At 46.4% G+C, this 12,449-nt stretch overlaps 1 protein-coding gene across 2 annotated transcripts in view; it reads right to left on the bottom strand.

Annotated features, from left to right (window-relative positions):
- Positions 1-5,063: 5,063 nt before the first annotated feature.
- The window catches only part of LOC135905857 (ATP-binding cassette sub-family C member 2-like), a 79,829-nt gene continuing 72,443 nt past the window's right edge, over positions 5,064-12,449 (bottom strand). For both annotated transcript variants that reach the window (XM_070523016.1, XM_065436972.2), the window contains 3 exons: positions 10,339-10,505; positions 8,314-8,508; positions 5,064-6,596 (listed from right to left, as the gene is read on the bottom strand). In XM_070523016.1, coding sequence (XP_070379117.1) covers positions 6,446-6,596; positions 8,314-8,508; positions 10,339-10,505 — 513 coding nt within the window. In that variant the 3' untranslated portion in view covers positions 5,064-6,445. The remainder of the gene's footprint in view (positions 6,597-8,313; positions 8,509-10,338; positions 10,506-12,449) is intronic.

Genomic DNA, 12,449 nt, shown 5'->3' with positions numbered 1-12,449 from the left:
CCGCGCAGGTCCTATTTTGAAGACCCTCTGCGATGGGTGCAGTGTCTAGGTGGCCCGGCGGCCGTTAGCTTCGTGTGCGCTGTATTTCTGCCGCTTAGTTCGCGTTGAACCGACAGGCAGCAGAAACGTTAACTCGCTCGATGTCACTCTTCCTCACGCTGACAGCGAGTGTCCGTAGTCATGGAGTGAGATGCGTTCATGTTAGAGTGTGCACGCGTGACACCATGCGTGTTAATTTAGTAACTAAGCGAATGTTTACAAGTTTACACGGCCGATAAAACTACTATCCCTACTTATTATTGCCGCCTATTTGCTATCGCAATAAATGCTTCTACATTCGAGCGAAACTGCGACATTCTTTCTAGAGCGCAGCTCTTATGGACCCGTTCCAGCAGCGAGCGGCGGCGGAACCGACCGAACAAGCGCAGCGAGATACGAAAGAGCGAGCGTGGAGAGGGAGAGAAAAGGGCGCGAGCAGCGGACAACTGAGACTAATGAGGGCGGTGTCTTCCGTAACGTGCGAGCGGAAAACTAGTTTTATGCGGGCCTTCCCGATCGCTCGATGCGTACTCGTATGTGGACTCAGCCGGACCGCTCGTTTCGTAGTAACGTCTGCTCGCGTCAGCTCTCGCTTGCGCTTGTTTGTTATTTTCGGTCTGCTCTCATTTGCGCTTGTTTTGATTGTCATGGTTTGCGATTGTTTTCTCATCTGATTGTATGTGCGATGCAGATTGTGTAGTACTTTCTGGGAGCCAAGTGGCACCAAAGATTACACTGGAACCTTCGACGAGTCATGTATAAAAGCCGATGCGCTTGACCCGCAGATCAGATTTTCGACGATCGCCCCCTCTGGTACATGTTTCTCTCAAATTATTTGCTTCAATATATCGCGAAATGAAAGCACGTATAGAGCGGTGCTCAAGGAAGGAAGGAAGGAAAAAGTGGAGAAGGAAAGGCAGGGTGGTTAACCAGTTTAGCTTAACCGGTTTGCTACCCTACACATGGGAGCGGGATGGGGGGACGAAAGAAGGGGAAAGGAGAGAGAGATAGAGCACATGTTCTCAAATTTTGCATTATGGAGTATCGTAATCGTCGGCGATTTTTTTTTTTTTTGCTTCTTGCAATACGTGGTCTGAACGGCGTTCCGACGCTTTGATTACGTCATCACTAGCATTGGACGATCTAGAGCGGTAGAATATGCAATTCAGGATCAAGCTGCCGCACGCACACGTGGAGTTATAGTGTAACACCCTTGGGCCCGTAGGTGAACACTGGCCCGCAAGCGTTACGCATCACGCGTGGCTATAGTCCCGATGCTTGACATTGCTACATCGATTCCTGGAACAGCTCGTTAGTGTGGCATGCCTGTGATTGTAGTCGAACAATTCTACCCAAGTCTACCAAGTCTACCCATCTTTGCACTACAATCGTGGATCGCATTCACGTCTATGACGGTGGCTCGTGTAAGGATCTATGTTCTATTCCGGCATTCTTTGTACCGAGACACCGGGAAATCGGGGTTTCGAAAGCTGTGTCGCAAAATAGGCGGTCGATTGTCTAAGCAAACATGGTTCGTAAATGCTGCGGAAAACTTCCGGTTTTATCATACAGACCCCGCCGTGCAATTCAATATACCGATTAAAATGAGACGCTCTGTTGAAACAGCAATTAAATAACCTTTGGCTAGGTGCAGCCTAGCACAAGACACGAAAAGCTGACAGCTCTATGTGTTATACTTGCTCGTGGCAGCGGCAATTTGGCCAGTGTGCATTCAGTACACAGCTGCGCAGAGAGAGCGAGAGAGAGAGCAAAGAGAGGAAAGGCAGGGAAGTTGACCAGACGAGCGTCCGGTTTGCAACCCCACACTGAGGGAAGGGAAAGGGGGAACAGAAAGAGGAAAGCGGGATAGAGGGAACACTGTGCACGCAGCAAAGCGCCTGGGAATCAGTCAAGTTAAAGCAAGTGCTCCGTCGATACCTTAGGTTGCCGTCATTCTGCTGTCTGAAGCTAGTCTTGGTGCTTCTTAGCTGGTGATGCACGTTGAAGTCACCAGTGAAGACCAATGAGCCGGTGGGCGTCAGCAGTACGTTGCAGTGCGAGTATATCTTTAAGCTAAACCACAGCCTCAGTGCGAATATAATGATGCGGATGAGCCATGATGCTTACTCAAGGGATGCAAGTACTGAAGTGAGAGCATCCAACACTTGCATTACACTTCGCGCGGACGGAGTGTGCAGTTTATTTAAGAGCATTCGAAAAGTATTCGTCAGAGACTGGAGCATAATAACCACTTGCCGGTCTTCTTCGGGCAATTTGTCAGGAACGCGCGCTGTGCACTCTACAGCCGTGCGCAGCTGTATCACTTGACGTGGCTCCGGCTCCGGTTGTGGCACCGGCTGCCCCATCGCCGCCGGCTGTGGCATCGGCTGTGGCATCAGCTGTGGCTTCGGTTGTGACTTCTGCTGTTGTTCTGGCTTTAGCTGTTGAATTAGTAGTGAGGACTAAGTTGTCTTTTTCTCCGCCGTGACCTTGTCAGATTTAGATTGAATTGCCCCAGGCCTAGGGAGCAGAGGAGGAGATGTTGTCGGATGGGGCGTACTCTTCACGTAAATCACTTGCGGGGCACAGCGGATGAATGTGATGATGTGTAATGTCGATCGCTACAACGTCAACAGTGATCTTGTCTCTCTTCGAGCTGCACTGCTGCTTGTGGAGGCTTGTTGAAGAGCGGCACATACCGAGTATTACATACCCGGTGACACAAGTTGTTCCAAGGGTTGGTTTCTAACCCCGTCCCCTCCGCGCAGCAGCGCGATGCTCTACCCAGTGACTCAAGTTAGTGGGAGAACTGTTAGGCACGGACAAACGGACAGATGAACAGACAGGCGTACCCCAAAGTGTGTGAAGTTACTAATGAATACAAATCGAATTAGCATAAATAAGACGATCCCCGTAATGGCACAGCTGCACGCGTTAACTAGAAGACCACAAACATTAGAAAAAAAGAATTGGGTCGAGTCCATTTCGGGTCATTCTCATTCTTGCTGGTATTGTTCTTAAGAAATGCCGAATATGTGTGTTGAAGCGTTTCCTTGTATTTACATGTGTCTATGGCCTTCGCGTCTGCATAAGTAAGTGTTATTTATAATGTGTACCACTCAGGGGAGACGTCATTTGCAAGCACCCAATAATATTTATATTGTGGGAATATGGGTTTATAATAGTGTACGGAAATTTTGTTGACGCAAATGCCGCTATTCTCTCATTTACTTATTCATTATTATTATTATTATTATTATTATTATTATTATTATTATTATTATTATTATTATTATTATTATTATTATTATTATTATTATTATTATGCAGTCGTCGTTTCCGGTAGGAACATTACGAGCGCAGCTAGCATGTCAGAGGAGTAGCCGGCACCCCACACCAACCACTGCTTATAAAGACGGTTGGTAACGAAGGAGAACCGCGGGTTGATGGAGTCGTACCCACCAACTCCACCAATTGCCGAGGTGTTTATTTACAGGGTACGCAAGGAGGGAGAGGTCGAATTCGGCGCAGAAGCAGCCAAAACCGGCCGCATATACGTAACCGCTGGTGATGTTTCTTCGGTGATGCTGCTAGCTGTTGCAGTTCTTCGTTGGATTTAAAACACTGGAGATGCGCCTGGCTGATCGCTGGTTCTTCTTCGTTGCAAGTTACTAAATAGAGGAATCAACTCGAGCGATAAGAATCGCTACGTTATACCGTACCTGCCTATGTAAGTTTACCAACCGCGGACACATCGACACCTGCACAGCAGGCGTTTCTTGAAATGACGGAGTGCGCTTTTCTAAGCGGTTGCTCGAATCTGCTCGGTGCAGACCTAACGCACCCCCGAGCCAATGAAAGCGGCAACGGTTCCAGGGTTTTTCTCTGCCGACTATGGACAACACTCCTGCAGACACAGAGTTTGATACTTGAGCTAAATAACGAGGGTACGACAGCCGGCAAGGAGTGCCCACAAAGATATTGGCGTCCACGTGAAAGTAGCGCGAACATAAAAGGAATATGGCTTACTGAGAAAGAAATCTCCGTAGCTGAAGAAACATTTGTCCTATTGCGGGAATTTAACTACGCACCACCGCATTTCCACAACAGTCACTTATCGATTGAGCCAAGCAAGCGGCGTCTTCTCGACTGGCGATATTTTCCCTCAGTATCCATGGTAGCAGTGTATGGCAAAACGAGGATACAGAAAGCAAATAAACGGGACAGGCAACCGCCCGTTTATTTTATTTTTCTGTGCCCGTGTTTCGCTGCGCGCTGCTACCACTGATAAGAAGTCAAGTCGGCCGATTCGCCATGCTAATGATATTATCAATATTGAGTGACGTATAGCACACGGCATCACGCCTCAGCGATGGACGGTCTTTTCTGGGCTCCGGCGTCGTCTTAACTTGACTTAACCCAAAGTGATTCACAGGGAATACACGCGCTAGACTAAGGCGCGATAATTGATAATTAGTACTACAGTACTTTTAAATAAGAGGAGTGCAGATTTTGTTGTTACGACCTACAACGGCAGGGCCATTTTGAAGCTAGATTCGTACACCTTCAAAGATGTCAAGTGCAAGAGAGAGGGAGCAACTTTAGTAAAAATGCCTGCAAAGCCGGTTAGGCTGCCTCCACGCAAGGAGGACAAGCTTTTACCGCGACAAGTACAAGAAAAAAATTCTAGTATATATCGCAAGACTGGTATAATGGGAAAATTATTTTCGTGCGATTATAGAGCGTACGTATTATCAACTTCTTACAGCTGGCAGGCCCTGCAGCTATCGTAGGCAGAGAGCCACTCTGTCTCACTAAAGAAGCGTGAAGATAAATAGAACTGAAATATGATTGTTACATAGGCGCGTCCCAGGCTTCTTCATACAGGTGGCACATTACGACGCGACGCTTTTTGTGAGCATCTAGTGAACCGTCAATACCGGAAATCTAAAGAGATCTCGCAGCATTGCGTCTTTGTTTGACAAGAAAAGCTCCTTAATTTGATGCGCTCATTTTATTTATTATTATTGATGTTCTTGCGCGTGTGAAGGATCGGCGTGTACAGTAGTGTTATTTGCCTAAGAAAGCCCACTAGAGCACTACCTTCTTTTTTTCCTCCACGGTGTCGCTCAGTCGGGGCAACGATAAGTGTGGCACATACTTTGGATTCGCACATTTTCGCGATAAATGAACAGTCACGTCAGAGATGCGTGAAAGTGCACCAAGTTTTAGCAATGCTAGGTCTTTGAAGTGTCCTTATTGAATTAGCCATAACGACGGCCACAGTGCTTTATCTGATGCTCGAGAGAACAATTTGTTTGTTCTGTTTAATAATTGCGCTGCGATCGGAACAAAATTGCCTTTCTGTTCTTGCCTGTGAAGAGATTAGGCTCTGCCAAGAAAAAACGGCAGCTTTGTTTGTTTTTTCTCATATGAAACGAATTTATTTTAATATTGCGCAAGTCTACCGGTCGGCTGCGTAGCTCACTGATAATAGTATGTCCACAAGACGGAACAAATACGTATTTTCTGTGCTAGAGGGATTGCTGTCATCTGTCCTACACAGACGTGAAATGCTGAGCGATTTCCCTCGTCCGGATTCTGGTTGCTCAACACCATAGACTTAGCCAAGAATCATTTGTAGGTCTGGCGACAAGTCGTGTATGGTTTTTTTTTTCTTGGATCATTATGACCACAGCAAATACTCGTCATCTACAACTTCAGACGTAAAGAACAGCCATCGCTGCCTCCATCTTAAAATTACTCCCAAACCAGTCTACTGCTGGTGTTTGGAAAGCTGCTGAATCTACAGTACAGTGTTTTTCGGCTGCGCCGTCTACTTGCCTCGTTCGTCGTGTGCATGCTTTTGCAGCCGGCTGGGCGGCATCATTACTCTACGCTGGACAGTCGTCCGCGCAGCCATTTGTCTCGCGGATGCATAAGGAGTACCCACGTTGCGAAAAAGAATATCCGGGAAGCCAACCATTTGCACGCTCCCATCGCTTGAGCAACGAGTTATCATGGGCGGTTGACACACATGTGTGTATTTGTGGCTTATAAACCGCGTCCTCGCTTTTTTGCCATTTACATAATCTTTAGAGCAATGAACTAACTAGCCTAAACTGAGGTTTAGATTATTTAGGCGCCAATTTTGTTTATTTTGGACGCTTTCTTTTTTCGGTAATAATCTTTCATAGAATTTGGACGTCTGCTTTTTTAAACATTGTTTCATGCGGACTTGTCGCTTGATCATGGTCATTCCCTCAAGAAAGAGCGAAGATGTGTTCACCCAGCCCTTGACACGCCCAAGAGGTGCCGAGTTAAAGGTAAGGTTCCACGTAACGCCCGAGAGATGCAGGTTCCATTCCCCTCCAGGTTACTCCGTGTCGCTTCTGCTCTCGGTTGCTCAAAGGCGCACGGAATAACCATTGTTCTGTAACGACGGAGTGTCAATGCCTGCAGCCCGTGCCATTGCGCCGAAAATAGAGCTCGGGTTAGCAGCAAGGTCCGCTACGGTGCCGAATTCAGCGACGCAGCCTTCGCTCATCACCAAGATCCTGCACAAAAAAAGCAAAAAAGCATCAGTAAACATTGTCACTCTCCTTCCTGCTTCATCCTCGTGACCTTGCGATTCATGGTGAGGCCTATCCGAGGAAAGCGTTATGTAGCAATGTCTGCAAAAGCTTTCCGGAGCACCGGAGCTCTGAAAAGTCTGGTAATGGCTAGTAGTGAGATTGGCCGTTTCAAATGCAGCGTAGTATCCTCTTGGCTGCGATAAAATTTGCTTGTTTATCGGCTCCAGCATTCCTCGTCATATTGTGGTCGGCTGTAAGCGCATGTACATAAAGTTATGGTACTCTGCATTTCCATAGAGAAACAGGTATAGCTGCTGAAGCGGCCTCAACGCTTGAAGGATTTCCATACATTGTTATGATCCCCTTAGACTAAAATCCCGACAAGACGCCTCGACTACATTAAGCGCACACTTTCACTTGTAGCCAGCACTCAGTTACTACAAGCAAATAACATTCTAGACGTTGCAGCCCTTGCCAAGTACAACCTTGCCACTTTTCAAACTAATAAATGAAAAAAATCTCATTGTCGCTAATTCCTATATCATCGTTAACAAATACTAACTCAACTCGTTTTGCGCCGCATAATAACTTCATTCTGCCCGAAGTGCGCATTAATTATGGCAAACGGACAGTTCACTTTGTAGCCATATCATCATGGAATACATTACCATTTGTCATAAAACTCCAGAAAGCCCATCGATTTTGTGATGAAATGCAAAATTTTTTGTTATGTGAAATGTAAGTGACATCATGCGCTGTATAATTCGATTTTGATGTTAGTCCTGCCATTCTTATGTACTCCAACATGCAATTAAGCTTTTTAAATTTTTTCTTCAATTTTTCTCTTTCCTCCTCTTTTATGTTAGTTTATCTAATTTCACAATATTGCTTACTTCCGATATATTGTCTATTAATTACCCCATTTACTTACATCTGTATTTCATTATTTATCATTACTGCAATTGTACTCTTTGAGCTGCTGTTTCTTGCCAATGAACCTAGGCGCTAACGATGAATAGGAAGTCTGAATACAGTTTTAACTACGGGACCTCCTTCTGCATACCTCTATGTTTGCAGTATTTGTATTTATTAAAAAAATTGATTTATTTATTACTTGAGTAATTAATTAATTAATTAGTTTATTGATTGATTGGAGACATGTCTACTATCCATCTACTACTGTCTGCTAGGTAGATTGAATAAACAGAGCTGTCTGACTACTGCTATCTACTAGATTAGATAAATAGCTCTATATATCTGCTACTGCTTAATAGATAGATAGATAGATAGATAGATAGATAGATAGATAGATAGATAGATAGATAGATAGATAGATAGATAGATAGATAGATAGATAGATAGATAGATAGATAGATAGATAGATAGATAGATAGATAGATAGATAGATAGATAGATAGATAGATAGATAGATAGATAGATAGATAGATAGATAGATAGATAGATAGATAGATAGATAGATAGATAGATAGATAGATAGATAGATAGATAGATAGATAGATAGATAGATAGATAGATAGATAGATAGATAGATAGATAGATAGATAGATAGATAGATAGATAGATAGATAGATAGATAGATAGATAGATAGATAGATAGATAGATCTGTCTGTCTCTCCATTTGTCTGTCCGTGCCAAATTGGGCGCGTGTTCGTGTATGCAGCGCGTTTGCAGTCCCACCTATCGCAGTGCAGCACAGTGTTCAGCCGGTGAGCGATCGTCAGCACGGTGCAGCCGGAGAAGCCATCGCGCAGGGTCCTCTGCACCAGCCTGTCAGTGTCGCCGTCCATGCGCGACGTGGCCTCGTCCAGCAGAAGGACGCGAGGACGGCGGAGTAGCGCCCTCGCCAGGCACAACAGCTGCCGCTGGCCGCCGCTGCGGAGAGGATGGATCGATCGATTGTTTGTGTAGCGACTCGCGCATACCCCATTCATCGACTGATTCATTGACCACTCTCTGATTATTTCACTACTCATTTATTGATCAAGCGATAGATTTGGTGATTGGTTGGCCGACCGGCTGGCTTACTTACAATCTGCTTTATTGATGGTTTCACTCGCTTACTCACAGATCATTATGTTTGTATAGATTTATTATCAAATGGCTTGGCTGATTCCCTCATTATCTGAGTGACTCATTAATTTACTCACTCAATACCTCACTGATTTATTTATTTATTTGTTTATTTATTTATTTATTTATTTATTTATTTATTTATTTATTTATTTATTTATTTATTTATTTATTTATTTAAACGTAAGCGTGACCCGCAACTTCGGGTTATTTTCGCGTCTCTACACGATTGCGGATGTTTGCGGCGGCTGCTCCACGGTGAAATTGAACTAAAGACCAATCTTATACGACCAACACAGAGAGAATAAAGCAGGCGAGAAAAATGTCTTTCTACTTCTTAATTGGCCAGATATATTTGCCCGCGGCTTAGTGTGGAAATGCGAATTTTTAGAGTATACAAGAGCCAAGTAATCTGATGAATTAAGGAATCATTTATTGATGACTGTGGCTGTTTGACGTTGTTAATCCTAATGGTGTTCAGCAAAGGAGACTGCCAATGAGCGTTGGGTTTCAAGAGTGGTCGAGATAGCTAGTAAATGAGTACCATATGAAGTCTAAAAGAAAACGAAGAGAAAAACATAAGATCGAGTTGCGGCTCTTCGTTTTTACCAATAGTTGACGTTCAGCACAACGAAACAAAAGGCTCACGTGCATGAAACTGCGCCTGAAAGAACCGCCGATCAAAGAACTTGCAAGCCGATGCATCTCTTGCGCTTGTTACCGCTGACGTACGTGATCTTGCTCGTAAATCACCACATTCCGCACGGTCACAAACTAGCCCTAGCACGATGGCGCGGTCTTTTATGCGCTTGGCAACTGTTCCCTTTGAGATATCTCAGCACACCTACGCCTTTTTATCATTTGTTTTGTTTATATGCGTGTGACTTAACCTATGAGAGACGAGAGGCTTCGGGCAAGGTGACACTAACTAGGGCAAACAAAATGTATGGGCTGAGTGTTGAAGTTACATGAAAAACAACCGCACCATGCAGCGGGACATGTCTGAACAAGTTTGCTTCAAATATGCCGGCGGGCTCTTTTTTTTTTTTCAGAAGTTATCACCGTATACAGTCACAGTGTTTTGTCGCAGCTTGCAGAAGTTGCGCAAGATTTGGGCTTATCGATCCTTATGTGCGACAACCAGGCCTGGAATAGAGGGCACATTGCAAAGTACGACTTCTGAATAATTTCGACTGCCTAGTAGTTCATTGTTGAGTTTCAAAAGATCAGAACGAGTGGAACATTTATTGCGGCGTCCATTAAATGCGGCCCGAATCCAAAACCGCTACCTCGTACTCAGCAGTAGGACGTCTTAATTATTGAGCACTATTTAATAACTCACACACGTGAAAACGAAGAGGCATGGGTCCGGGTGTGTGCATGGGTAGAACTTTTCCTTGTGTGTTTTTGTCACTTATACTAGCAGAAGAATTAAGGAGAAAAAAACAACGACAAGGAACACACATCGACAAGAAGGGCGCTGACAAGAGAACCTCGTTCTTGTCAATGTGTTTTTACTGTCTTCGTTTCATCTATTCCAGCAGCGTGGTTGTATCTGGCGCTTTCATTGCACGATAATATGCTGGCAATCAGGTTACATCTTTCTGCGAGGATAGAACAACGTTGAGGTACCTGAGGTTCTCAGCTCCGTCATCGATCTCCAGCAAAAGTCCTAGCGGGTGCTTGGACACGAAGTCTGCCATGTGCGTTTTCTTGAGCGCCTCCCAGACCTCGTCGTCCGAGTGGCTCTGCGTAGCATCCAGGTTGTCCCTCAGGCTTCCTTTCATGAGGTACGGCTCCTGGGGAGGAAGTGAGCTATGCGCTATAACTATTTGCATAATATTCTTACGGGGATGTTGGGAGTATAGACAGACTGTAATTACAAGCACTTCAAGGGGGTCAATGACCACTACGCTCTATGCTGGCTCGCTAACCTGAAATACCCGTCAGGTCACCTCGCTCGTTGGAGCCTGCGACTGCAGGAGTTCGACGTCACTGTCGTGTATAAGTCAGGCCGAAAGCACAGTAACGCCGATTGCCTATCGAGAGCCTCCTTTAATCCGTCCCGCCCTGCGACGATGACGACGATGCCTTTCTTGGGCCCATAAGCTCCAACACCTTCGCACAAGATCAACGTGCCGATCCTGATCTATACGCTATGTCGTTGAATACCTCGAAGGCAAGAGCGATTCGGCGCCAAAGGCATTCAGGCGCATGCTTTCGTCGCTGTGCCTGCGCGACAACGTGCTTGTGAAGAAAAACTTCGCGCCGTACAAAGCGCCATACCTACTCTACGTGCCAGTCAAGCCACGAGAAGAGATTTTAGAAGCGTCTCACAATGAGCCGAGCGCAGGGCATCTGGGATTCACTCGAACTCTCAGAAGAATCCAAGAAAAGTGCTACTGGCCGGGCCTGAACGCACACGTCGCATACTACGCGAAAACCTGCCGAGGTTGCCAACGTCGGAAAACACCGCCTACAAGACCAGCCGGCCTCCTGCAACCAATCGAGCCACCATGGAACCCATTCCAGCCGATAGGGATGGATCCGCTTGGCCCCTTCCCGACGTCTACTTGCGGGAAAAGGTGAATAGTGGTAGCAACGGACTATACCTGACGCGCTACGCCGACACAATGGCGTTACCATAGGGAAATGCAATCGAGGTCGCCAGATTCTTCGTAAAGAGCATCGTTCTCCGTCATGGTGCGCCTGAGGTCCGTATTACCGACAGAGGTACGGCATTCACAGCAGAACTCACGCAACAGATTGTGCACTTGAGCCACGCGAGCCATCGGCGCACTGCAGCGTACCACCCGCAGACAAACGGCCTTACGGAGCGTTTAAATAAAACCCTCATCGACATGCTCGCCATGTATGTTGACGTCGGGCACAAGACTTGGGACGAAGTCCTTCCGTACGTGACGTTCGCGTACAACACCGCGCCACAGGAGACAACGCAGATGATGCCATTTGAGCTTGTCTTCGGCCGCCAAGTCGCCACCATGCTGGATGCGATGTTGCCTCACGTTGACGACGACAAAATCCGTGCAGACGTTGCCAGCTTCCTTTAAAGCACCGAGGAGGCTCGCCAGCTCGCCCGAATGCGTATTAAAGAGCAGCAAAACGTCGACGCCCGACTCTACAACCTACAACGGCGAGACCAAGAGCACACACTTGGTGACTGCGTTATGGTGTGGATAGCCATTCGTCGCCGCGGTCTTAGTGAGGAGCTCCTGCGTCCCTACTTCGGGCCCTACAAGATAACTCGACGACTTTGGCCGCTGGTCTACGAGGTTTTGCCCGATGGGGTGACACAGTCACAGTGACGTCGCTCGCGACCTGAGATGGTCCACGTCGCACGCCTCAAAAAGTGTTTTAAGCGTTAGCGGTTTAATGGGCATTCTTTTTTCGTTTTGCATGTGTGATTGTAAGCTTACAATTTCTTGTTTTGTTTAGCATCAGGGCGATGCTTTCTATTTTAATGGGGGGGGGGGGGTATTGTCACGTGCGTCTACTCCGGCTTGCAGCGACGCGAGCGGCGTCGCTGCGACGCAAGTGGCCTCGCTTGACTCATTTCGATCATGGACGCAAAAATTATAAATACGGGACCACCGCTTGCGCTGGCTCGGTTCGACGAACGGCCTAGGCGCGCTTGCTGCTTTCGCCGTCACCAAGATGTCTGCTTGATTTTGGGCACAAGTTCGCCCATTAAACTCTGTTAAGTTTACCGCCGACGCAGTGTC

Source organism: Dermacentor albipictus, chromosome 8 (assembly GCF_038994185.2).
Source record: "Dermacentor albipictus isolate Rhodes 1998 colony chromosome 8, USDA_Dalb.pri_finalv2, whole genome shotgun sequence".
Lineage (NCBI taxonomy): Eukaryota > Metazoa > Arthropoda > Arachnida > Ixodida > Ixodidae > Dermacentor > Dermacentor albipictus.
This window is presented reverse-complemented; position numbering and strand designations above follow the sequence as displayed.